Below are 26,953 nucleotides of genomic sequence, written 5' to 3' on the forward strand. Positions count from 1 at the left end.
ATTCAGCCTAATATGAAGCTGTGCTGATGTGGAAACCTCTGAAAAATAAATCGAAATTGTCCTAAAGCTCTCTTCCTGCTCTATTTTATCCCAGGGCCAGCTGTTACTTCTGGCAAAATGCAATACACAGTCCCCGTGGTCCAGACATTATATCCGCCAGCCAAAGTCCGTGGAAGAATGAGGAATCCAGCCCTAACTCCTCAGGGTCCTGCACCCGCTCTGCTTAGGGAAGGCCTCCAGTGGGTGCTCAATTGGATAAAGCCATGGCGGCTGAGGGTCATGGGAGGAGCTACGGCCGACCAGAAGTTTCGACCACGACTTCTCAGGTTCACAAAGCGAGCATTCGACTTCTCTCAGCAAGGGGCGAAGGCAGTTCCTGCACTTCCTTCCGCCGACTGGGTGGAGCCCTACCGCCTCAGACACCTGCAATTTCCGCCTTTGTCACCCCTCCTCCCGCCTCCCCCACTCCGAGCTCACAGCCTACCTCCTCTTCCTAGCCCAGCCTAGAGCCCCTCCTACTCCCTGCTGTGTCCACCAGGGCCCCCCCACCGCGCGCTAGAACTTTCCTTCGATGCTGCCCCCGAAGGCAAAATGGTTACAATCTTTACGTTCTATAGCAAAGTTTTATTTGAACCAGAAAAAAAAAAACCGCAGCCAGGGCGTTGAGGCCCGTATCTTCACCTTGTTTCCTGTGAAGGCGACCCTCCCCCCTCCCGCCTGGGTAACCGGCCGCTGCCCCCTCGGGAAAGCGAGGCTGTCTTTTGTGAAGGTGGCCGCGACTTTTCCAGGCTTTTCCTCTGGTCCGGCCGGCTGGCCATCTCGCCCCCGCTTCGGCGCCCACCCATTGTCCTCTCGCGGTTGTCCCTGCGCGAGGATCCCAAGCTCCCGATTGGAAAATGTCCCCATCACTCAGTCACATTAAGAGGGCTGGCCGCTTGGTCCTCTTTTCCAAGCCTTAAAAGGCCTAAGGCCGCTTCCCCCGCCCCCCTCCACCCTGAGCCCGCAGGTAAAGCCGCGGCGTCGGGGGCGACCGCGCCCCGGCCCCCTCCCTACACTCCGCTCACGATGCCCGGCCGCCCAGCCTCCCGCGTCCGCTCGCCCTCGGTCCGCCCCGGGGCAGCCATCACCCACGGAGCCCGGGGCGGGCCAGGCCGCAGGGAGGGGGTGAGAGTGAGTGGAGGGGAAAGGAGGCATGTGGAAGTTCCTGGATGCTGCTGAACCCCCTTTCTAGGGGGAGCGCTGGGCGCAGGACCGCATGCAGGCTGCAGGGGGTGGGGGCGGGGGCGCACTTTCTTCCCCGAGGATTAGCGGAAGAGGGAGCCAGCGGAGGCTGGGGGGCAGGGGGGCGTCCGAGAGGAAAGGCGAGGAAGTAGGGTGGTGGTGCTTTGAGGACGAAAATCAAGCAACTTCCTGCCCGGAAAAAAAAAAAAAGAGAAGGTGGAGGCCGAGAGCGGGGCGGGAAGAAGGCGCGCTCCTTCGCTCGCCCTCGAGCGCGGGCGGGCGCGCGCCGGGGAGCGGCGGTTGCGCTAGGCCCCCGGAGCTGTGGGCACCAATCACCGGTTGCCATAGCAGCGTTTGACGTCACCGTGCGTGTGGTGCCCCTGCTGCCGGAGCTGGTGATTGGAGGAAACCCCGTGTCTGCGGAGCGGCTGTAGCCTGTGAGCAGCGAGACTGAGGGACAGAGTCTCAGCCTCGCCGCCGCCGCCCAGAGTCTGGGAAGCCGCCGTCCGTCCGTCCGTCCGTCCGCCGCCGACTCCGGACACAGGTAAGGGGCCCGGCCGCAGCCGCCTCGCCCCGCTTGCTTCCTGGCCGCTCCTGGAGGAAGAGGAAGCCGAGCCGGCTTCGCAGGGCCCTCTCTCCGCCCGCCGGCCGTCGGGCGCTGGGCTGGCCGTGAGGCGGGGTCTCGTCCGGTGGACACGGGCGGCGGCCTCTCCTCCGCGGGGATTCGGGCGGCCACCTCCCGCCGCAGGTCTACGCGCTCCCACGCCGCGGTCCCCTCTCTCTGCCGACCTGCCCGAGGGCGGGGGAGGGGGCCCGGGGATGGGGAAGGCGCCCCAAGGCGCGATCCCCCCTGGGGATTCCCTCCCTCCCGCCGCCACCCCCCGCACCCCGGTCGCCGCTCCCCGGCCGTGGCCGCGCGGCGTGGCCGAGGCGCCCGGTCCCCACCCTTGCCGGCGCGTCCCCGCTTCCGCCCGAGATAATGAGCCGGCGGCGGGTGCGGGCACGGCCGTGGCGCAGGTGAGGCCGCCCCCTGCCCGCGCCCCGAGGCTCGCCCCCTCCCTCCGCTCCCTCCTCCCCTCCTTCCTCCTCCGCGCCCCGTGCTGCGGCGCCCGGACCCAGCCCGCCCTCCCCCACCCCGGCCGGGAGGGGCTGGGCCGGCGGGACCGGGCGGCGGGGCGAGGCCGTCGGGGGCGAGCGCGGGCCCGCGCCGCGTGGGAATCAGATTCGGGCGAGGGGCTTGGCCTGGGACCCAATGCTGAGTTCGCTGCTTCTCGGCGGCGCGGGAGACCGAGGACTTGAATTTTCCCGGTGGGGGTGGGGAACGGGGCCGGTTCTGTTCTACTCGGGGACGGGCTGCTGCCGGGGCGTGGAGGCGGGGGCGGGGGAGTGTGCTCCGAGCCCAGTTTTGGGGGGGATCGAGAGGGTGGTGATGGGAGAGACGGCGCCCGGAGGTTCTCCCGCTCTCCCAGTCTGCCCGGGCTGGAACCCCAGGGGCGCAGATCCTACTGTGCCGGCCCCCGGCGTAACAGCCGGTGGTGGCCCCGCCGGGCTGGGTGTGGCCCTGCACCCCTCCCCCGCCTTCTGCAGCTGTTAGGTCCTTGGAGACTCCGGATGGGCACCGGGAGCCCGGGAGCCGGGGACGCGGCCGGGTGGGAGAGCGGGGAGTGTCCAGGCTGGTGGTGGTTCCGCTTCTGCGGGCGGTGCTGGCGTCTCTATCCGCCCCCCCACACTCACACACCAGGGCGGGGGCGCGGGCCGCTCCGCCCTCCGGCTCCGGTTAGGGGAGGGTTAACCCTGGTAGGCTGGGCTCCTTGACACAGATCCGCCATGACAAAGAGCGAGAGTCGGCGACTGGTTCGGTGGAGGCACTAGCTTGGGCGGGGCCGAGGAGGCGGGAGGTGGCGGATTGCGGGACCGCGGATTTGCACTTGAAAGTCACGGTCTGCGGGTTTACGTTGCCCCACGTCCTACGTCTTCAGCCTCGCAAGGGTTAAATGGGTGCGGCAGGTCATCTCCGTGTAGGGGCGAGGCCTGTAGCTCTAATTTAACTCTGAGAAACCTGATCCACTCCCCCTTGTCCAAAAGGAATGGTTGAGAGACCTTTGTGTTGGTTTTATTTAAGCCATTTTTTCTTTAGACGCAGTTATTAACCAGGAAAGCCTTTTTTTTTCCTTTGAGTTTGTAAGGGAAGGGTTATTTTGAAGAATCGAGAGGAAATTCCATCACAAATGTTAAGTAGTTGGGCACTTCGAGGCAATCCTCTCATTTATTCTGATTACTTGTTTCAATAGTGGAGTCAGTTTCCATTTGAGTTTTTTTTTTTAAGTCTTGTGGGGTGTGCCTGGGAAGGTAAAAGGGGTAAGAAATTGTCATTTCAGTTCCTCTGGTTGGTGCTGGGGGCTCTTTCCTTTAATTGAATAGTTCAGTGCAGGCTGTGAGTGTGTGTGTGTGTGTCCTTTAATCCTTTGTTCTGTGTGGTATCACAGTATAGTGCTTTTCTCTGCTGTTCAACACCTTGTGAAAGGATATCTTTAAAAAATGTAGTGGAGGTGAACTGAAAAGGATGGGGAGCTTTAAGTGAGGGACTGAGATTAGTCCTGAGAAGTCGTGGGAGAGGGTAGCTGGAGTGCTAATGTTCCATGAAATTGTAAGTACTGGAACAATGCAGCAATTCTACGTCGAAACTAGAGCAGAGACATTGAAACACGGATGCTTCCCATGTGATGGGTTTCAGTGCTCACAGATAGAACTGAACTAAAAAGGACTCTTGGACCACCTTTTAAAGTGTGCATGCACATAAGAAGGTATAAATGAGGCCTTGGAGCCCTATAGTGATCCTTGGTGGTGGCTTTATATTCACAATATTTAAGAGCAAGCAATTTGTGCCTTGCAGAAAATTAAGCTGTGATCAGTTGGCAAATGTTACTACATTGGATGGGCGGAGGGGTGACACCAACTAAAATTTAATCACTGCTGAGCAGAGCTAAGTGTCAGGAATGAAAAAAGGGGAGGGTCACATCACACCACACTGACATGAACCGTGCAGTCTGGAGATGGTAATGGAAGTGATCTATGTCATAAAGGAAGAGAACTGTTTAATTTTGGATCACTTAGAAATAGTGGAAATTTGGGTCAAGTGAAATATCAGAGATGATTTTTTTTTTTAAAGGTGGCCTTTGAACAATTGTGGCTTGACCTTAACAGAGACATGGTAATACTTCAGCTTGGCTAAACCAGTGTTCCTGGGTGTAAATGGACCTCTCCATTGTGCTTGGTGGGGGCCATCCTTTTGTGAAGTACAACTGTACTTCAGTTCTTGCAGGGAATCGTCTTCCACAGGCATGATTTTTAATCTTTATTTTCACGGGGCAGGGGGAAATGTCTAACACATTGCTTTTTTTTCTTTCTTTCTTTTTTCTTTTTCTCCTGCAGACCATCCAGTCATGGATAAAAATGAGCTGGTGCAGAAGGCCAAACTGGCCGAGCAGGCGGAGCGATACGACGACATGGCAGCCTGCATGAAGTCTGTAACTGAGCAAGGAGCCGAGTTATCTAATGAGGAGAGGAACCTCCTCTCTGTTGCCTATAAAAATGTCGTAGGAGCCCGTAGATCATCATGGAGGGTCGTCTCAAGTATTGAGCAGAAGACCGAAGGTGCTGAGAAGAAGCAGCAGATGGCTCGTGAATACAGGGAGAAAATTGAGACCGAGCTCAGAGATATCTGCAACGATGTACTGGTGAGACTGGTCGTTCAGTCTAGCTTCTTTATGACAGAATTGCCGCGTGTGTGATTAGTTAGGCTACTGCCCACTTTCTTTGGTTTTACTTTCCTTTTTAACAAATTAAAAACAACTGTAGTGAATTCTATGTCAAATATGCAATAATGAAAAATTTTTAACTCGGTTTTACTACAAATGAATAAGCCTTAGGTAGTTCATTGAACTAATTAACACGGGCTGATAGTATTATTGCCTTTCCACTATGGTTGGGGAATCTGCAGTTCTAGAACTGATTATCTTAATACATACACATGGACACTGGAAGTTTTGCCTGTTTCATCTAAGAGCTGTAGCAGGGGACTCGATTCGCCATGGTGATGTTAATGTGATGAGTCATCTACACACTAGAGTAGGTTGCTTTTGTCTCTTCCTGCGTTTAGGTTTTAGGCATTGGAACATTGGTACCAGGAAGAAAGATTATGAACCACTCAGACTTTATTTTGTAAGTTCAAGTAGTGTTTTAGATGTTTAAAAAAAAAAAAAAGTTCAGCATCTGTATTGAAGACACTGCAGTTCTAAGCATGACCTTTTGTTTAATTTTATGGTTTACACATTTAATGTCTTACACATGGCTTTCTATTCAGATTTGCTTGGTTAAAACTAGAAGATTGAACCAGTTAGCCTAAGAATGCTTTTTACTAATCCAGAAGTGTTAGAAATACTTCAAGTTTAAATGACTGCACTTAGATTGAGTCTTAGTATGGTGGGGCATGGGTATATAGACAAAGGGACAATATCTGTGTCTCTGAACAGGTTATTGGATCTGCGACTTGTTATGGAAAGCTTAGTACAAGATTTTTTGAGCCTTATCTGCAGAGGAACTACTAAAATGAGCAATACAGGGTTTATTTCTGATATGGCCATAGTATATGATCTGGGTTGAAATTGTGATGACAGGATCCCTTTACAGAAGTCTTTACTAACAGTGTCAGTTCGTAAACTGAGTATTTTCAAATGGTATTTTTTCCAAATTGTCTTTCAAAAGAATAGCATAGCCTAATTAGTGTGAGCTCACAATCATGATGTTTCATGTGGTGTTTGTCTTGGGTGCATTTTTGTTTGCTTATTTGAAATTTCAATAATAACTGCTATCATTTTAATATGAAACAAATGACTTGCTTTTATTGAGACTAAATGGCATATATCTATTTTCCAATTTGCTTAGGTAATATGTGTAACTGCCACTTAATAATAAAAGTATTTTTTGCTTTTCTTAGTAGCTGCTGTCCTGTACTTGTTACTGAATCTTGTTTAGTCTGATGTTTTTCACTCATTTAACTCCACTTACAGAATTTATAGTAATTTTTGTTTTGGTTTCAAAGGGTGTATTACAAGTTCTAATTTGCTTTAAGAAAAGAGTAAATTTCAGGAATAGAGGGGGCTTGGTAGCATTCACCTTCTACCAACAAGCTTATTTGCAAATCCCAGGTAGGTATCTGCATGCTTTGCACACGGAAAATACTGATTGGGAGGTGCTCCCAGGGAAGCTGCTGCCTTTGTTTTCCCTACTAAGGCAAAAAACAAAACCAAAAAAAAGCAAAACTGCAGGGAGCCAGTGCACAGGAATGACTTACTGTAGTTGTTGAGGGGTTGATTGGTGCTCATGGCTGTCTGTGGGGCCTCTGTGCTTCAGGGTAACACTGGCTCCTTGCAGCCTACCTGAGACTTTCACTTTGGTGCTTTAGGTAGTGAGTTTTCCGTTGCTTTACCATAGATGGATTTGGAGAAAGAAGCTTCTGCTTCCGTCCTTGCTGCTTTTAGGGCCCTCTCCAGGATGTGTCTGTGTTTCAGAACATGCTAGATGCTCAAAGTATTTATTGAATGAGCACAGGGTCTTCCCGGGAAGAGGGTAGTAGATTCAAGTTAGCAGTGTTGCTAATTTTTCAAGATTTTTTTAGTTTGAATTTTCAAAAACTTAGTATTTATAGCAGCCTTGGTTCTTTGCCTGTGGGCTTTCTTAATAAGCCAAATTAAACAAGAAGCTTTTAAAGTTGAGTGTGACAGTGGGGGTGGAGAGGTGGGCAGAAAGTCCACCCATCATATTTTCAAAGGTTTCATTTAAAAATGTGAAAGCCACTTCTGTAAGACAGAGAATCTTATGTCTCTCTTTTTCTCTGCCTAGGTGACCAGTTATGTGCTTAAGATTTTATTCATTTGAAAAGCAGAGTTTTCATAGAGAGAGAGAGGTTCCATCCTCTGGTTTACTCCACAAATGATTGTAGCAGCCAGATTCTTTGCCAAGCAGAAGCCAGGAGCCTTGACTTTTCTCTAGGTCTCTACGTGAGTGTCGGCACCCAAGGACCTAGGCCATCTGGCTGCTTCTCCGCCTGCATTAGTGGGGAGCTGGACAGGACGTGGAGTGGCTGGCTGCCTGGGGAACTGGTGTCCATCGAGGATGTTAGCATTGCAGGCTTAACGCACTGCACACTGGCTCCCCATCTAGCATTTCTAACAGTTGGCAGCCCACCTGAGTGATCTGCGACTGTAATAGTGACTCAGTTAACCTAAGTTGCATTTTATTATGCTGCTCTGCATTTTATTTGCCTAGGGCGGTTTTAAGGTGTGGCTCCTTGGTACTGTTTTTTATCTCTTACTCACAAAACTGCCATTAAGCAAGAGCAAGAGAGGAAGCCAGGCAGCTTTGGGTCCTTCCTGACTTAAATATATTAATATACACTTTGGGCTTTTAAAAACTGCTACCTGAAATTTTTTAAAACTAAAAATCACTGGTTATTAGAACCAGGGCTTCTTAAGAATTTTGCAAGCTGAAAACCATTAATTTATTCTTCACTAATTTATTTTCATATTTACTTATGCTTATCAGATTTGGCTTTTTGTGTGTTTCCAAGTGTAAAGAACTTATTTGACATTGTGGGAAGGCATAAATTGGAGAGTGTCTTTATGACGTGTTGGCATCCACTGAGATATATAGTTACATGATAGAATACATGAAGTAGAAATGATTTTTTAAGACAAGGAAGATGAACAGAAATTTGCTTAAGATCAATGAGTTATTTACCCATTTTCTGTAAACAAGGCTTAAATATGGGGTCTTACCTATCAGAGATAAACATGATCTATAGCTTTGAGCTAAAAAAAATATGGAATTTGATTGACTTACAGAAACCAGAGAGAAATCTCAAACTAGCATATACATTTCATTTAGAAAGGGGGGAGTAAGTCACTTCAGGGTAATCACACCTTACAGTGACTACTTCTGTTTTAATTTTTTTGTCTTTTTGAGGAACAGCTAAGTTATCTTTGAAGCAACTGGTGACACCTCAAGTGGTTCAGTAGAAGTTTTGTTAATGGTTAATTTAAAAATAGTTTCACTTATGTGGTGGTATGATAAGTCTTCGAAAAGTTTATAGGAAATGCATATTCACGAGGAAACCATAAATTTCAACTTTTTATGCCATATTACATTTAATTTTAATTTCCATGGTCTTTTTGAAGTATCCTTGTACTTGGCCGTGTTTTAAGTTGAAGCATAAATGTGTCTGCTTAATTGCTGAATTTTTTGTGTGTAGCTGAGACACAGTTTTGAATAAGTATAGATTCATTGTTTGAAAATAATTGGCTGTTTTCTTGGAATCACTTAAGTTCTAGATCATAAGCTTTCCCTAGTTTTAGTTTGTCTTGATTATTCATTAATGTAACAAAGCTGAAATAAGGATAGTTTTGGAAATGTAGAATCTTGGTAAATACATATTTGCTGGTAGAAGGTGGAGGGCATTCTGATATTTAGTCGGTGTTAGGTGCCTGAGGAAGAAGAACATAATGTCCTCTTAGTGATTAAATGGAATCTGCTTCATTCAGCAGATTAAGGTTCTGTAATGGTTGTTACATTCTAGATCATTCTATCAGAACATGGGTTGGGACAGGAAGCATTGCTACATTGAAGAGCGATTTTTCAGTTCTTTGTAGCTAGGAAGGGATGGCATTGGGTCAGCTCACAGGTTCACTGTAATGTTACTGGCTGATTTAGGGGCGACATTTAAAGGTTACAGAAAACAAGCAAAGAAATGACATCAAATTTTGCCTCTTAAAAGGTAGGTTGGTAGCCTTACAAAAATAGTTCTGTTTTTATTTTTTAAAAATTTATAATTGGTTTTTTAGACTGATTCTTTTTGTTAGTGACAAATTCGTGGCATTCTGTTATTTCTTCCTAGTTCACGTGTCTTGCCTTACTTCACCATGACAGCCTTACATTTAGAATACACAGGAGTCAGATTTGGGGTGTCCTCGGCACTGCCAGCAAGAGCCACAGGAGTCCTCATGTTGAAATTGCCTATCTTAATTTCTTGTGGTCACAAACTTTTACTGTTGCATTGCCTGTTCGTTCTCATTCTTTTGTGGATTCGTATTGATCATTTTATGATATGCAATTTTGAAATCGTAAGTCATTTTCAAGAGTAGACAATTAGCTACATTCTTTAATCTCCTTGAGAATAGACCCATTAGTATCTGGTACTGTAAAGTGTACTGAAGGAATTTCTTATACTTAATATTTTGCATGAGAAGAACAACCTGCTTGTGAACCATGATGCAGGTATTGTATTATTAGGTGTATTTCTGTGTGCTTTGGTCAGTAATTCCCTGTGTCCTGTTGAACTTAATTTGTAGTAGTGTCCTTGTTTGCTGTATTGGATTTATGTTTGAGTTATCAGAGCAATTACCTGTTTGTACAGTCCCCACATTTCTTGAAATTTCACTGAGCAGGAATCTCCCAGAGGACATTGTCATTGGAGAAGCATTCCATAAATATATTAATTAAAGGACACCCCAAAGACCCTTCTCCCAAGGTATTGGTTGGGGAAGGGGGGAAATCAGTGAAGATTAATCCCAAACTTGTGAATTGATTTGGGAATCTTACATTTTTCAAAGGAGTTGTACTACTCATGAGTTAAGTAGTTTTTATTAATTGCAGATGCTTTTCGAAGAGAGATGTATTTATTGACCCAAGTACATGTTAGCTCATAGATTTTTTTGCTTCTCAAAACAAGCACCATTGTCCAGAGTTTATAATGATGTACTTGAGGCGCAGATTAAACTTCTGCCTGTAATGCCATGTAGTGCCAGTATCCCATATAGACTCCAGTTTGAGTTACTGCTGCTGTTCTGCTTCTCATCCTGCTCCCTGCTAATGTGCCTGGGAAAACAGCAGAGGATGACCCCTGCACCCACGTGGAAAACCCAGAAGAATCTCCTGGCTCCCAGCTTTGGGCCACATCACCTCTGGTCATTGCAGTCATTGGGGGAGTGAGACAGCGGATGGAAGATCTTGATTCTCTTTTTCTCCTTCTCTCTAAAACTTTCATTTGAAAAATCTTTCTTTAAAAAAAAAAAAAAAGACATACCTGTATCTCATTCATCCTGATAGTAGTGGAATTCCTACCTCCAAAATCTACTTAAAATTTGAATCTGCCTGTAGAATTGAAACTTGAGAACAGTATCTGATAGGAAGCAGCCAAGTTCCCAACGGAAAATTATGATGAATATTTATTGGTGGCCTGGGTAGAAGATGTTCAAAAATTGCATTCTAAGGTGATTACATTAAGATTGGCTTTTGCTTCCACCTTTCTTATTGTTTGTTCTGAACGGATAGAGGAGACTTGTCAAGAATGTCTAATTGGATTACAAGGATGTTCCTGTGTCATTTCTAAAAATAAGGGAAAAAAGGAAAGTGTGCTACCTTTAGGTAGATAGATTTCTTAGAGTTTGGATTTGGATCTCATTGCCTTTGGGCAGGTCGTATTACATTTCTCTGAATCTGTGTCTTTCAAAATGATAATAACTGCCTATTGGGTATTTGGGAAAATTGTTGCCATACCCCCACAGTGGTATTTAATGTCAGATGTTACTGCTTACCTTTTTGGTACCTCCACGACATTACCTCACTGTGGATTAATTTAAGACTTGGGTGTGTTTTGTTGTTGTTGTTGTTTGTTTTTAAAGATTATTTTTATTGTAAAGTCAGATATACAGAGAGGAGAGACAGAGAGGAAGATCTTCCATCCTCTGGGTCACTCCCCAAGTGGCTGCAACAGCCAGAGCTGAGCCAGTCTGAAGCCAGGAGCCAGAGGCTTCTCCTGGGTCTCCTGTGTGGCTGTAAGGTCCCAAAACTTTGGGCTGTCCTCGACTGCTTTCCCAGGCCACAAGCAGGGAGCTGGATGGGAAGTAAGGCTGCCAGGACCCCAGCTGTTCGGCCATCACACCGGGCCCTAAGACTTAAATAACAAACTGCAAAATGCTGTATGTGTTTATGGACTGCCTGCTATTTTATAAGCCCTCGCTATAAAAAAAAAATAAGTGTTGAAAGTTCCTACTTTTTTTTTCCTTCCAGTCATAACAACTTACTGATAGAAATAGGCCCAAATAATGGAAGAGAGTATGAGAGGTGGGGAAATCCCCTACGTTTTGGGTGGATGTGGAAGAGCTGTGTTCAGCCCTACTATACAACCCTATAGTAGGGCACTTACATACACAAGAACCATATACAAGTTATTTAAAAACTTCAGCCAAAGCCACAACTGGTGTCAACTTGTAAAATGAACGCTGTAGGAGGGAGGAAACAGGAGACTCCTCACAAGGTCAGGGTACCTATCCTTAGGGGCTACTTTTTTGCTCTTTTTTTTTTTAAGAATTTCCTGGATGACAGCTTTAATCTGATTTGACTCCCTAGATAACTTGAAACAGCTGGTCCTGGGCAGAGGTAGGGGGTGGGGAGAGGGAGTCAGGAGCTGGGAACCTGGTCCCAGCCTTCTGCATGGACAACAGGAACCCCACTCCTTGAGACATCATTGCTACCTCGGTGTCCACATTTACAAGAAAGTAGAGGGGATGGTGCTGTAGCACAGAGTGGGTTAAGCTACTGGCTGCTCTACCTACAGTCCAGCTCCCGGCTGACGTGCACAGGAAAGTAATGGAAGGTGGCCCAGGTGAATGGACTTGCCAACCACATGGTAGACATGATGGAATTCCAGTCTTGACCCATGTTTAGGGAGTGAACCAGCAGGTGAAGATCACTCTTTCACTAACTATCTTTCTGATAATAAATCTTCAGTTTAAAACATTTGGAATCTGGACCAGGAATTGAGCACACATCCTTCTACGGGATATAGGTGACCTATGAAACGTAGGTTTACCTGCTGAGTGTTTACGCTTACTCCATATTTGTAAATGTTTCTGATCTTTGATTGCCTGCTAAAATTTTTCTGGTACCATTAGTGAGCCAAACTCATATGATTCTGCAAACTAGATTTAATTCTGCTTTGTATTCGTTTCCTTGTTCAAGTTGATTTTTTCTTAAGATTGATTTATTTTGGGCGCGGCACGATAGTGTAATGGTTGAAGTCCTCACCTTGAACGCACCAGGATCCCATATGAGCGCCGGTTCTAATCCCAGTGGCCCTGCTTCCCATCCAGCTCCCCGCCTGTGGTCTGGAAATGCAGTAGAGGATGGCCCAAGACTTTGGGACCCTGCACCCACGTGGGAGACCTGGAAGAACTCCTGGCTTCTGGCTCCTGGCTTTGGATTGGCTCAGCTCCAGCCGTTGCAGTCACTTGAGGAGTGACCCAGAGGATGGAAGATCTTCCTCTCTGTCTCTCCTCTTCTCTGTATATCCGCCTTTCCAATTAAAAAAAATGAATCTTTAAAAAAAAAAAAGATTGATTTATTTTTGTTGGAAAGGCGGATTTGTAGAGATAGGGATTCTGTTGGTTCACTCCCCAAATGGTCACAGTGACCCTGGGCTGAGCCAATCCAGACCCGAGGCACCTTTTATACTTTTCATTTTTCTTCTTTCTCCATGTAGACTTTGTGTGCATATATTCTATCCATAGAAAAAAGAATCTAGGGGTTTTCGCTCTGTGTGGTTTCATCTTCCCTTTATGGTCCGTAATGGCAACTTAGGTGGTCAGTGCAGTGGCACCAGTCTGGTGGAATTGGAGCAAATTATTCTGCTGTTTGTCCAGAGCTTTCAGTTGCAAGTCGGACTGACTGCACGACGGCTTAGGGAGCTTCTTAGTTTTCCCAGCTCTGTGCTCATCACTGATGGGGTTTACAGGGGTAACCATGCCTTGTCGTCATATTTAGCAACCTGACAGTGTGATGATGAAAGGAACCTGGAGTTTGCCTTTTCTTTTCTGCATTGTCCGTGCTCTTGAGTGCATCAGCCAGCTCACCATTACGGTGACATGGGAAGGCGACAAAGCTTTAGGTTTTGCTTTATCATATTTTTTGGTTACGGGAGGTTGAATGGTGAAGATTCACCATCCACATCTGAAAAATTTATTCGGTTGAGTGATGGGTCCAATCCTAACATTGGTCTGTAATTCATTTACCTTTTTTTTTTTCCCAAGTACTTGGGGGTACTTTTTTTTTTTTTTAACATTTATTTGAAAGGCAGAGTCACACACACACACACACACACACACACACACACACACACACACACACACACACACACACACACACACACACACACACATCCTACTACTTTTCATCTGCTGCCTTGTTCTCCAAGTGGGTGTTTTGACTGGCTGAGCCTCGCCAAAACCAGGAGCCAGAAATTCCACTCTGGTCTCCCCTGTGGATGACCGGGACCTCACACTGTAGGACTGTAGACCCTTCTGGTACTTTTCCAGGTACAGTAGCAAGGAGCTGCCAGGAAATAGGCGGGACTGAGTGCTGACATCACAGAAAGCTGCCCCCACTTATCTGGGAAATGAGCTGTGTTTCTTTGTATTATGTGTTACCTTTCTCATATTTGCAGCTTAAAATTTTACTCTGGATCAAACACTGCATAGAAAGGTAAGGGTCTAAAGTCAATGTCAGTAAATACCTACTAAATTATTAGTTCACTTCTAGTTGATTGGATGAAAGCAACTCAAGAAGTTGAGATTCAGAAGGATGGGCTTGGAAACCTCTAGCCGCAAGGGGGCATGAGAGACTGTTCTCCATTTGATGAACTCTTACTGTAGCCCATAAATGTGGTAGGGATCTGGGAATGATAAAAAAGCTCAGTGGTTCTATAGAATAAAGTAGACACTCCAGGGAGGGGAATGACTTCTGGTTTTTAAAAGACTAGAAATCTTAACTATGTTGTGCTGGAGGATTACAATTACTTTAGGTTGAAAATTACTTCTGAATAATTAAGAGTTGCATTTTATGGCATCGTTAAATTGTCAGGGCTAAGGAACATTGAACCTCGCTAGCCTTCACTCCCCAGCTGCCTACAGTAGTCTATCTAGGTCTTCCAAATGGTTGCATGTCTTGTGTTGCACCTTAGGATACACACATGCAGGAAGCTGGAGTCGGAAGCGGCTGAGCACTGTGACCCTCTGAACTGCAGTGCCAAATGCCTACTGCTAGCCTTTTTATCAGAGAAAAACTCAGGTTCAGTGACTTACAGGTCATAGAACATACATTAATGTTTCTATTGCCTTATGTAATATCAGTCTGTTAGATTGAAAGCTAATTTAAAAAAATTTATTTATTTTTGAAAGGTAGAGTTAGATAAATTCTCCATTAACTGGTTCATATCCCAGATGGCCAGGACTGGGTCAAGCTGAAGCCAGGAGCCAAGAACTGTATTTGGGTCTCTCGTGGGTGACGGACCCAGACATCTTCTGGACCATCTTCCACTGCTTTTCCTGGGCCGTTGGCAGGGAGCTAGATGGGAAATGAAGCAGCCAGGGCCCATATGGGATAGCAGTGTTGCAGGCAGCTACTTAAACTTGCTGTACTGCAATGGCAGCCCCACAGCTAAGCTTTTAAATTTCAGTGTATAAATGTATCAAAGATGGATGGCTTTTGCTAACGTCACTTTATATACAGTTGTCTTCATGGACATAGATTTACCTGTGACCATTTGGTAAAATGCCTTACAAGACATGAGAATTGTTTCTCACCATCCATATTGTTTGCAAACATGGTAATTTTTGTCCCATTTCTCATAAATACAAAGTACTCCCAGTCTAGCAAGGGCGCTTCAAAAGCACATGAGCACAAAGTATGTTAGGGTGAACAGTAACTCCATCAGCAATTCTGTCTTCCAGAAATAGTCACTCTTTTGAAAGTTCTCTCATTTAGGTTTTAGATAATAATTGTAGTGTTAAAATTATCTTTTCTACATGCAATGATTCTTCTGACTATTTTTAAACTTTTCTTATTTTTAAACTTATTTTGAAATGATTTGAGATTTATAAAAAAGTTGGAAAGACTGTAAATTTTCCTATACAAAAGATCTTTTTTAGAAAGTTCTTGGAAGGCTCATTACAAAAAATTTCTGCATGGATTTCAGTTTTCCCCAGCAAAATAAACATTTGTAGACTCTGTTGAAGTGCTGTCATATATCCTTTGCCTAATACCCCAAATGTTTAGCATTTTACCCACAGTGTAATAGTTGAAATCAGGAAGCTCATCAAAGTTGATATATTACTTAACCTGTAGGTTTTATTTAACTATCACAAATTGTGCCATTAATGTCCTTTTGTTATGTGTCTGCTTTAATGTAGGTTGGTTTTGCAATGTTTTTGTTTTCAGGAGTACTGGTCAGTTATTTTCTAAATTGCTTATTTGTATATTTACTTATTTGAAAGGCAGAATAACAGAGCAAGGTCTCCATCCATCCACTGATTCACTCCCTGATTGACATAACAGAAGTTAAAAACTCTTAACTGGTTAGCCTGCTGGTGCCACTATGCCTGCCCCATTAGTTACTTTAATTTGGTAATGAGCTCTTAATGGTGAAAACTATCTGAAAAAAACCTTTAGGATGTCAAGATAATAAAATCAATTCTCTCTCATTTGTTTTATTTTAAATGAACTGTTTGGCTCTAACAGTGGCATAACAGACTAATCTGCCTATGGTGCCAGCATACAAGTTCAAACCCCAGCTGCTAAGCTTCCATTCCAACTTCTGTTTAGGGTCTGGGAAAGCAAAGGATGGCTCAAAGGAGACTGCGCCACCACCCAGAGGACTGGCAAGAAGCTCCTGGCTTAGGACTAGCCCAGCTCCGGCCATTGCAGCCGTTTGGGGAGTGAAATACGATTAGCTGTCCCCTGTATACCACAGCAGGCCCTCTGATAGGAATTCAGGGTATCCCAAATGGTGTCCACTGTAGCACCACAAACCTGTTCCATCCAATTCTGTGAATTTAAAAGAAAGCTTTTTTTTTTTTTTTTTTTTTTTCCCACCATCACTTCCTTGCTATACAAATTATAGGTTAAGGAGCCTAAAATGAAGTAGTAAAATTGTGAGTTAGAAGAGGATTAAAGCAGATTTTTTATTTCTCTGCCTTTTACGCATATACCCAAACAGTGAGTTTAATTGCTATTCTCTTAAGGGCTGTGGTTAGTATCTTCCTGCTTATTGTCTAACTTTGACTTCTAACCAGTCTTTTGAAGTAGATTTTTATTTAAATGAGAATACTAATGACTTTACTTGATTATTGATTTTATAGTATGAATGAATGTTTCCTCGGTCTTGGCCGTCGTTCAGGTTGGGGCTCCCTGTACTCCTACCTCATGTAATGCTTCACCTATTACCCTCTTCGCTTTCTGATTCACATTCTTAGTCTCAGTCATCAGTGCTCATTGCATTGCTGTAAATTAACCACATTCAGAATGTTGCATTATAGGTTTAGCAAAATAGTTTTAAATTTTTGGTACGTTTTGAAAGATTATTTTCATTTTCTCCAACCCCCCAAATTTTCTGTTTGGTAGCTTTTTCTTTTAAGATTTGTTTGTTTGTTTTGAAAGGAAGAGTTGCAGAAATGGAGAAAGAGACAGGGATCTTCCATCTGCTGATTTACTCCCCAAATAAGCACACTGGCCAGGGGTACACAGGGCTGAAGCCAGGAGCTTCTTCCAGGTCTTCCATGTGCGAGCAAGGGTCCAACTCCTTGGACCATTTTCTGTTGCTTTTTCTGAGGGCATTAGCAGGAGACTGGATCAGAAGTGGAGCAGCTGGGACTCAAACCCAGCGCCCATATGGGAAACCAGAGCCACAGTACTGGCTCTGACCCCATGTCTGTTTTTTGATGTTTGTATTTATTGTTTTCATTTTTCAGATGTAGAAAATTAGTCTTCATTACTGCTTACCTACTTAAATCACTTCATTATATTGCAAATAACCTTATCCTGTCAACTATTTTTCCATTGGACATGAAAAAGACCACATACAAGTGATGCTTGCTTCTCTTTATAGGCCTTTGAAAAGACTATTCTCATTAGTTGGTTGACTAATTCCAATTGTGGACCATATTAAATTTTTTGTCTTACTGAATTTGACTGTTGTTGTCTTGAATCCCTCGTGCTACATTTTTCTCATTTCATTAAGGAAGCTTCATGCTCTCACCACTGCAACCTATTGTGGGTGGTGTTGAGTTTGTTATTGCCTGTCCTGATAGCTTGCTCCTGAATGAGTTAGTTGGCTTGCATACTATTTAAATGCAACTGTTTTCCATTGTTGGAGGTGTATCTTCAAAAAGCAACCATAGATGATATAAAAACCATGGGCAAAAGACTTTCACAGATGTTTCCACTCGTCTGAAAGGATGAGTGTGGTGTAAAAGATTTTGCTGCTAATTACAGAAAGCATCGTTTCAGGATTGCTACACCTCCAGCTGCTTCCCAAACAGTGTAACTTGGCCCTACTGCTACTTCGTATGGGTATCCAGCTGGAAGTGTGAAAGTGCAGAGACTGGGTTAAAGTTGGTTTACCACTCACCCTATCACCTTTGGAGCAAAGTCATAGTTATTATTTGATAGCATTTCACACATTATTTCACTTGTTAAGTAGATGCTCTGTGGGTCTGGTGTGGTAGATCAACAGGTTACTCTTCTACCTACAGTGCCAACATCCCTTATGGTCATCGGTTCTAGTCTCAGCTGCTCCACTTCTGATCCAGTTTATGGTCCTAGAAAACAGTGGAGCATGGCCCAAATGCTAGGGCCCTTGCACCCACCTGGGAGACCTGGAAGAAGTAGCATCCTGGCTTTGGATTGCTTTGCAGCCACCTAGGGAATGAACCAGTGAATGAGAGATGAACCCTCTCCTCTCTATAAATCTGCCTTTCCAATAAAAAATACTTTTTAGAAAGAAGTAGATACTCTGTTGAATTGCTCCGTTACTACCTCCTAGATTAGAAACCAAAAGCTGTAGAGCTTCTTTCCTTGTAAGAACTCATTTATTGGGGGCTTAGCCTAGCTGAAATTTGGCCTCATAGTGATCCCCGAAGTATACCTTAGTATTAACAGGACAAAGTGGGATAGTTGACAGTATTAGTTTAAATGATCAGTTTTCAAGTAAGGATGATTTTGTTTTGCTTATTTGTAATGATCCATAAACATGTCCTAATATCTAAAAATCACTTTTGTGAAACTAAAGGTCTACTCGTTAGGTCTGTAAATCTCATAATTCTACCAATCGGAATTCAGTGAGCGAAGGAACAGCTTTGAATAAGGACTTTAGGCTTTTCCTTTTTATTGCTGTCAGAAGGTGAATTGATGACAGTGTTGGAATGATATTTCCATTGGATCATCTGTAAATGACACCAGATTAACCAAGTACTCATTTTGAGTTTTAGGTATTATTGCCTCTTCCTTTACCACAAATTCAGGAGCTTACTGCATTCCTGATTGTATTATTGGCAGTGACTAGGATTTAAGTTTCATATTTTAAGATAGGTTCTTTTTAAAAAGCTGCTGGTTTTATAAATGTCTCATTCTTATCTGTTTGCTTTCTTCCTCAGTCTCTTTTGGAAAAGTTCTTGATCCCCAATGCTTCACAAGCAGAGAGCAAGGTCTTCTATTTGAAAATGAAAGGAGACTACTACCGTTACCTGGCCGAGGTCGCTGCTGGTGATGACAAGAAGGGTATGCTGTTTTTCAGGCCTGTTATTTGAATTTGTGTAAAGTAAAACAGTGTGAAAGCTATCTCTTGGAGGTGCAAATTTTTCTTTTTTAATTGACTAGTGGTACTAATAAGTTATAAATGCTGTCAGGCTTTTTGGAGCTCTAAAGAGCTGTATTTATTGCTTAATATTGGTGTTCTAAAATATGTATCTGCTGGGAAGTCAGTTTTGTGTACACTTGTTGCCCCCACAGTTTAAAAAATAGTGGCCATGGCAAAACTGCTCACTAAAACAATTTAGCTGTGATGAGATGATTTTGTTGTTGCTCCTGGAATTAACCAGTGGCTAATTTTGAATAAGGAGTAGTCCATGCGAGTGTTGATCTAAGGGGCGAGTATGAAGTGCAGAGTTTATTGGTGTATTTTCGTGTGTTTTGTGTTATTCAGGGATTGTGGATCAGTCACAACAGGCATACCAAGAAGCTTTTGAAATCAGCAAAAAGGAGATGCAGCCCACGCATCCCATCAGATTGGGTCTGGCCCTTAACTTCTCTGTGTTCTATTATGAGATTCTGAATTCCCCAGAAAAAGCCTGCTCTCTGGCGAAGACGGTATATATTTTGCCCATTATGTGGAAAACTAGCAGACTTTATTATTAAACTGTACTACTTGAGCACTGAAACACTTTTTTTTTAATCATAGGCTTTTGATGAAGCCATTGCTGAACTTGATACGTTAAGTGAAGAGTCATACAAAGACAGCACGCTAATAATGCAATTACTGAGAGACAACTTGACAGTAAGTATGGCATATCATTAGTGATCCATGTTGAAAGATTGTTAATTTACTAAAAGGAGCATTTCTGAATTTTTTACTAGACACAGTATCTTGTCTACTATTAAAACCATAACCAAAAAAGCCTGTCTTACATTAAGTAAAATATTAGATGAAGGAATAAAAATCTGTTGCATGCTTTGATTAGTTACAAGTCTGTTATGAAAATTTTAATTCCCCAAATTTTGTGATTCATGCTTTTGGATTGTTAATCAAATACATTTACTTTTCATCTCAAGTTTTCATTCTTTCCATTTAGACACAAGAGTGCTTTTTTAAAAAAAAAATATTTATCATTTTTGTAGTTTATTTTTGGTGATGTTTACATAGTTAAGGATACATGCCCATGTGGACTACTGGTTAGGGTGGGGAGGATGGAGGAGTGGAGAAAAGTGGGTGAGACAACTGTCTTCAGTCTCCTTTTGTTTGTGTTTCTGGGGAAAATGGGGAGAGGGCTGCTGTCAGGAGCCCAACCACATCACTGCCTTGGGATTGGGAGAGCCAATTGACATCGCAGGGTCCCCAATGTGGATCCTATTCTGAGGACACTGTGAAGGTGGTCTTTTTAGTTCTGAGATGCTGTTGACTTTTTTGCTGCAAGGATGAGGAAATCCTAAGGTCCACTGGCTGACACAGTCAACTAGAGTCAGTTCGCGCAGATACTTGCTGTCAAAGCTTAGCCGGGAAAGCTGTGCAGTTTATTCTGTACTCCATGGTACTGGATGTCCTCCATAGGCCTCAGTGAACTGCTTGTCATGTCCCTCAAGTTCATCTGGGCATGCTGTCCACTGCACAGGCTTCAACAACTGAGGAGATCCAGTTCTGCCATATGCACTCCATGGTCAGACCAAGAGCCTGTAATTTCCCTAATAGATTAGAGTTTTGAGTTCAGTGGTTCAGACTGTCTGTTGGAGTGCCAAAGTCTGCCACCCACATATCTTAAAATAAAGGGGGGGCAACTATAGATTGACACACTGATGTTGTTAACAGAAATTTGGCATTAACCAGATCCAAAATGCCTGCCCAGCTGTTAGCTGCTTTTCTCTCAGCAGTGTGATACTTGCCTAGGTACAGTCAACCTAGACAGTTGCCTACAGCTGGGGTGACAAACAAGAGTTTTTAATATCAGTTTACTGACACTCCCTTAGGTTTAAAATTCCTTGAGAAAAAATATTTTTATTGAAGTCTGTCAAGATCCCTGCCATATATATGTTAGGGCATTAGTAAGTTATAAGATCTCAGAATAACTCTTGGGTAGAAATTATTTTTGCCTGGTTTCTGGTTTTATAACTGGCTAGTTTATGGTAGATCATTATTTTGTTACATTTCAGATTTTATAAAAACCATAATGCTGCTATCACTCAAAAGCAATGTTAAATATTTTGAATGCAATTATATATATGTGTAAAGATTCATTGATTTATTTGGAAGGCAGTGGGAAATCTTCATTCACTGGAGCAGTCCCCACAAGTTGATAACAACTCCAGTTGGGTTAGGCCTGCATCGGAAGCTTGATCCACAACTCCCGTGGGGATGCCCAGAGACATTAGCATAAAGCTAGATTGGAAGTAGAGCAGACGGGACTTAAACCAGTTCTTGTACGGGCATTTAGAGGCACTAGTTAAGCCTCTGTGCCACAATGCCAACCCTTAAACTCCAATCTTTTTTGAAGCAGTTTGAAATCCAGCGTAATAGTTGTTTCATGTGCATCCTTGATTTCTTAGGTTTTCTTATTCTTCAGATAAATACTAAGTTAAAAGTTTTGAGACTCAGGTGAAAAATTGCCAAGCATCTGCTGTTTGTCAGTTGAAGAGGTTGAGGGATTGGCTGTTAAGGAGCTTTTTATGGATCTCTCATAGATGGCATTAGCAAAAGTGGAGCTGGTGCCATATAGGGTACTGGCATCTTAGGTGGCAGCCTTTCCTGCTGTGTCACAGCCCCAGTTCCAGGGTTGTTTAGACTTTCAAAGTTTTTTCAACGTTATTCTAGTTCACTACCAATAACCTGCAAAAAGATGTTATTTTTTTTTTAATCTGAAAAGTACAATGACAGAAGGAGAGGAAGATCTTCCATCCACTATCACTCTAAATGACTGCAATAGCCTGAGCTGATCTGGGCCAAAGCCAAGAGCCAGTAATTCTGGGTTGGAAGTGAAGTAGCTAGGATTCCAATTTGGGCACAAGTATGGGATACCAGCAATGTGCAAACTGTTGCTTAACTCATTGCACCACAGTGCCTGCCTTTTGAGATGCCTGGAAAGGGTGGAGCCTGAAAATTCTTACTGTGCTGTGTACTTGCTAATTTTTGAGAGTGTTCCCAAGTTTGAATGTACTGTATATACATTACCAGCTGAATGTTGGTATTCATAAACCATGAAGGGCAACAACTGAGTAGAAACCCAAGATTCTAATTAAGGTTTTTCTTTCCCCCAACCCTGTCACTTGTTGCTGTGTCTTTGAGCTGCCTTACTGTCAACAACCGTATCATTACAGGTTGAAAAAATTTTGCTAAAGCCTAACCTAGTTTTTTAAATCTGAATCTGGTTGGTTATCACCACATTACCTGAGAAAGAGAAATGCTTATAAAGAGAATGTTTAAATCCTTTGAGATTAGAACTAGAAGGACAACATTATGTTGGCTCATAAAGCTTGTTTAAGAGGAAAGTACAGGTTTCAACAGTTCATTTGGGGAGTTGTAAACTTGGATATAGTCTTCTTTTCATGTTATATCTACATTTGGTTAGTAAACAAATGAAGATACAGGTAATTTGGGAAAAGAAAAATACTTTTGAGATTTTCTCCCCCTTTTTTTGGTGTGTAGATTAAATGAAATTTAAGATTACCTTGTGTTAATTGTTTAGCCATTTCTGGTAACCACCATAAACTGCTTCTTTGAAAATGATTTGTATATTTATTAGAAAGGCAGAACGAAAGAGTACTTCCATCCACTGGTTGATTCCAAAAATGACCATAATAGCCAGTTTTTGGACATCCTGAAGCCAGGAACTAGAAATTCCACCTTGGTCTCCCAGATGACAGGGGCCCAAGTGCTTAGGCCATCTTCCACTGCCTTGCCAGACACTTTAGCAGGAAATTAGATCGGAAGCTGGGACTCAAACTGGCTCACATTGTGATGGGTACCAGTTGCAGGTGAAAGCTTGATCCACTGTGCCACAAAGCTAGTTCCTGTGTGATGCCATTGATGCATCTGGAATAATTTAAAAATTGTTAGCCTATAACTGTTTAATTAATGAAAAAATTGAATCCATAATCCTGCCACTATTAGGCACCTTTGCTTTTACCTGTTGGAAGGATTAATGTTCTAATCATGTTATTTTGTACAGCATTTAAGTTATACAGATAGACAAAGATGTGTTTTTCAAAACCAAAGTTGGAAGAAATGGTCTGATGACTTGAATTTCATATCATACTTCTCTTTGGAGCAAGAGTCAGTTTGAGCTCTACCTGGGGAGACTGGTCAACCTTTTAGTTCCTTAAGCTTGGATCAAGTTGGGTAGTTCTCATTCAGTTGTTTCACTGGGGCTCTTCAGAGTTATTTATAATTCTGGTAGTTATAAATTTATTTTTAGTGGCATGGTTTCTTATACTTCTGTAATTAACCAGCTTCCCATGTCTGACTTTACGTAAAGATAAGCCTGTTTTTTATGTTGAGGTATTTTGAAGCTTTCTATGCCTTTACTATGATCTTTATCAGAGAAATCTCCCACTAAAGTTTCCCTGGTGTGTAAGAGTGAGGTGGCAAGTAGAGCTGCTGCCTGCCATGCCAGCATGGCTGCCAGTTCAAGTTCTGGTCTACTTTGAGCCACCTCCCTGCTAATGGCATGGGAAAGGCAGCAAAAGATGACCTAAGAGCTTGGATCCCTGTCATCCACATGGGAAACCCATAAGAAACTCTTGGCTTCAGATTGGCCCAGTCCTGGCCACTGTGGCCATTTTGGGGAGTGAATCAGCTGATGCAAGATCTTTGCTTCTCCCTCTAGTACTGTGACTTTGAAAGTAAATTAGTCTTTTAAAAAAAAAAAAAAAAAGAAGGGATGTCTCCCAGCGAAAACACATGGTTGCACTCTGGTACCTTGTTTTTCTGTTTGTATGTTTGGTGTTTTGTTGTTGTTACTTGTATTCCAAACTGAAAATCTTTTCTTTCTTTTTACCAGTTGTGGACATCTGATACCCAAGGAGATGAAGCTGAAGCAGGAGAAGGAGGGGAAAATTAACCAGCCTTCTGGCATTTGTCTGCCTCATGCTAAAATTTACACAGTAGACCATTTGTCATCCATGCTGTCCCACAAATAGTTTTTTTGTTTACGATTTATGACAGGTTTATGTTACTTCTATTTGAATTTCTATATTTCCCATGTGGTTTTTATGTTTAATATTAGGGGAGTAGAGCCAGTTAACGTTTAGGGAGTTATCTGTTTTCATCTTGAGGTGGCCAATATGGGGATGTGGAATTTTTATACAAGTTATAAATGTTTGGCATAGTACTTTTGGTACATTGTGGCTTCACAAGGGCCAGTGTTGAAACTGCTTCCATGTCTAAGCAAACTGCCTACATATGGGTTTGTCCTGGTGGGAAATAAAAGGGAGATATTGTCTCAGTCCCAGGTGTAGTTCTTGTGGCTACTGGAAGGTTTGAAGCACTTAGCCCGGCTGTGGGAGAGCAGGTGCCTCAGGGGGGTTGCGTGTTGAGCCAGGTGGATGTGTGGGATGCTCGGTCGCAATGTGCACACCTTGGACTACAGCTGTAGGCGTGTTCCTTTATAAAAGGTTGGGACCCAAGTTACTCTGGATAAGGGCAGAAACGGTTCACATTCCATTATTTGTAAAGTTACCTGCTGTTTGCTTTCATTATTTTTTGCTACACTCATTTTATTTGTATTTAAATGTTTTAGGCAACCTAAGAACAAATGTAAAAGTAAAGTTGCAGTAAAAATGAATCGCTTGATATCCATTACTTCATGTATGTATATCAAGCACAGCAGTAAAACAAAAACCCATGTATTTAACTTTTTTAGGTTTTTTTTTTTTTTTTTTTTTTTGCTTTTGTGATTTTTTTTTTGATACTTGCCTAACATGCATGTGCTGTAAAAATAGTTAACAGGGAAATAACTTGAGATGATGGCTAGCTTTGTTTAATGTCTTATGAAATTTTCATGAACAATCCAAGCATAATTGTTAAGAACACGTGTATTAAGTTCATGTAAGTGGAATAAAAGTTTTATGAATGGACTTTTCAACTACTTTCTCTACAGCTTTTCATGTAAATTAGTCTTTTGGTTCTGAAACTTGGCTAGAGAAAATTGTACATTTTTTGGAAATTTATTCCTTATTCCCTCTTGGCAGCTAATGGGCTTTAACCAAGTTTTAAATACGGAGTTTATCGTAGTAGCAAAAGTACTATTAATGACTACCATTCCCAACTCTTATGTTGCCCTCTCTTCTCCCACCGAAAAGAAAAAGAAAAAGGAAAAAAAAATTGGGGGCCGGGGGTAGGTTAATTTGAAAAGTATATGTGTTCCATTTAAGATTTTGGTATATGGCATTTTCTAACTTAGGAAGCCACAAATGTTCTTGGCCCAGCATGACACTGGGTAACATTGACTGTAAGTTTTGTGCTTCCAAATGACTTGGTTTTTAAGAATTTCTTGTTAACTCTGAAAGCTTGCCTTTGATTTTGATCCTTTATTCTTTCAATGTGTCAGGTGTACAGGATTACCTTCCTTTTGAAGCTGTCTGTCTTGTCCCTAACCCTTCCTATTGAGTGGCCATGGACAAGGAAAAGGCCGCATGCTCTCTCTGGCTCCCCTCAGTGTCAGAGCCTGTGCTTCCTTTGCTCGCGTCCCACACTCCTCCCCGCATCCTTTTGACTGCAGCCAATCCTTCCTCAGTTGATGAGATCGTGTTTATCTCCCTATAGACACTGCCTATCCCAAATGGTCTATCACTGTCTGCCTTTAAAATCCTTTCTTCCTCTCTTCAAATAATGATGGGGCTAAATTATACCCAAAGCTCACCCTGTCAGACATTTTCTCAGTACTTTGCAGAAAACACCAAACAGCAATGCCATTTTAAAAGAGGTGTACTTTTTTTTTCTTTTAGAATGTAAGCTCCTCAAGAGCAGGGACAATGTTTTCTGTATGTTCTATTGTGCCTAGTACACTGTAAATGCTCAATAAATATTGATGACGGGAGGCAGTGAGTGTTGATGATAAGGGTGAGAAATGGAAATCCCAAACACTGTTTTGTTGCTTGTTTTATTTTGACCTCATTAAATTGGGAAATACCGGCCCTTTTGGATAATTGTCCCAAATATCACATCAAATAAAAGTGCAATGGAGGTCTTGGGGTCTTTTATTTCTAAGAGAAAAGATCTCTTATATATTTGGGACAGTGGCACAACGCACACTCATGCACAGCTCACTCTGACCTTGCTTGTTGATTTCTCCTGATCCTCCCAGACCAAGGAACTGGTAGTCATTTTCAGAGTTAAGGAGAATTAAGCTAACTGGAATGAACAGGTGGAATGTCATTCATGGAAACTAGATAGAAAATTGGAAACTCATATTCATATTTGCTGTTTATGTACATTAGTCTCTAGCTTGATTGTGAAATAAACTGTCACTAATATTAGTACCCAAAAAATGAAGGAAGATTTCCAACCCGAGATTTATTTTCTCTTGGAAGTTGAATAACAAGTTTGATTATGCTTCCTTTAATTGTCCCAAATCGAAGCTTAAATCTGTTTTTTGTCCATTAAGTCCAATAGTGCCAGGTAATTGAAAGATCAGGGACATTGTGTGGTGGAGTGTTGGAATTGTTTGTAAAGATGTTTGTGTTTTGGAGAGTTGAGCAATCTTGTCTGGCCTGTGGTTCTGGTTTTCCAGTTAGTAGTTCTTAGTTACTTGGAAAGCCAAAATGAAGGGTGAGCTTTGCCGTGTATTAAGCCACCACTAATGACCTTTACTTGACATGTCAGTGCCAGTTTTTGAGTTCTGGCTCCTGTGTGTCTGATCTGATCCACCTCCCTGTTAATGGGCTGTGAGCCTGCTGATCTAGGTTCCTGCTGCCCATGTGGGGGAGCTAGGTGCAATTCCAGATGACCTGTGGTGACCCTGGCTGTTGTGGGCACTTGAGTAGACTAGCAGATGGCAGATCTATGTGCCTCCCTGTCATTCTGCTTCTCCTTTGTGTTTTTGTTTTGAAGTCACGGAAGTGGGACTCCATTTTTGTTTTGTGT

At 43.1% G+C, this 26,953-nt stretch overlaps 1 protein-coding gene across 2 annotated transcripts; it reads left to right on the plus strand.

The window, feature by feature from the left end:
• The first annotated feature begins 1,459 nt into the window (after positions 1–1,459).
• On the plus strand, positions 1,460–26,054 carry YWHAZ (tyrosine 3-monooxygenase/tryptophan 5-monooxygenase activation protein zeta). 2 transcript variants are annotated; one of them, XM_004580640.3, is made up of 6 exons: positions 1,460–1,765; positions 4,654–4,958; positions 18,762–18,885; positions 19,310–19,473; positions 19,565–19,660; positions 23,871–26,054. In XM_004580640.3, the coding sequence occupies exons 2-6, from the start codon at positions 4,665–4,667 to the stop codon at positions 23,928–23,930; spliced, it is 738 nt and encodes a 245-aa protein (XP_004580697.1). In that variant the 5' UTR covers positions 1,460–1,765; positions 4,654–4,664; the 3' UTR covers positions 23,931–26,054. The 2 variants fall into 2 exon arrangements, with proteins under 2 accessions (XP_004580697.1, XP_058524564.1); XM_058668581.1 differs by lacking the exon at positions 1,460–1,765 and adding an exon at positions 2,893–3,018.
• Positions 26,055–26,953: the final 899 nt, after the last annotated feature.

Source organism: Ochotona princeps, chromosome 9 (assembly GCF_030435755.1).
Source record: "Ochotona princeps isolate mOchPri1 chromosome 9, mOchPri1.hap1, whole genome shotgun sequence".
NCBI lineage: Eukaryota > Metazoa > Chordata > Mammalia > Lagomorpha > Ochotonidae > Ochotona > Ochotona princeps.

Excerpts from the sequence above, each read along its gene's own strand:
- YWHAZ (XM_004580640.3), top strand. The coding sequence starts at position 4,665 with ATGGATAAAAATGAGCTGGTGCAGAAGGCCAAACTGGCCGAGCAGGCG. Across the intron at positions 19,474-19,564 it reads CCTGCTCTCTGGCGAAGACG|GCTTTTGATGAAGCCATTGC; the intron begins GTATATATTTTG and ends TTTTAATCATAG. Across the intron at positions 19,661-23,870 it reads TACTGAGAGACAACTTGACA|TTGTGGACATCTGATACCCA; the intron begins GTAAGTATGGCA and ends TCTTTTTACCAG.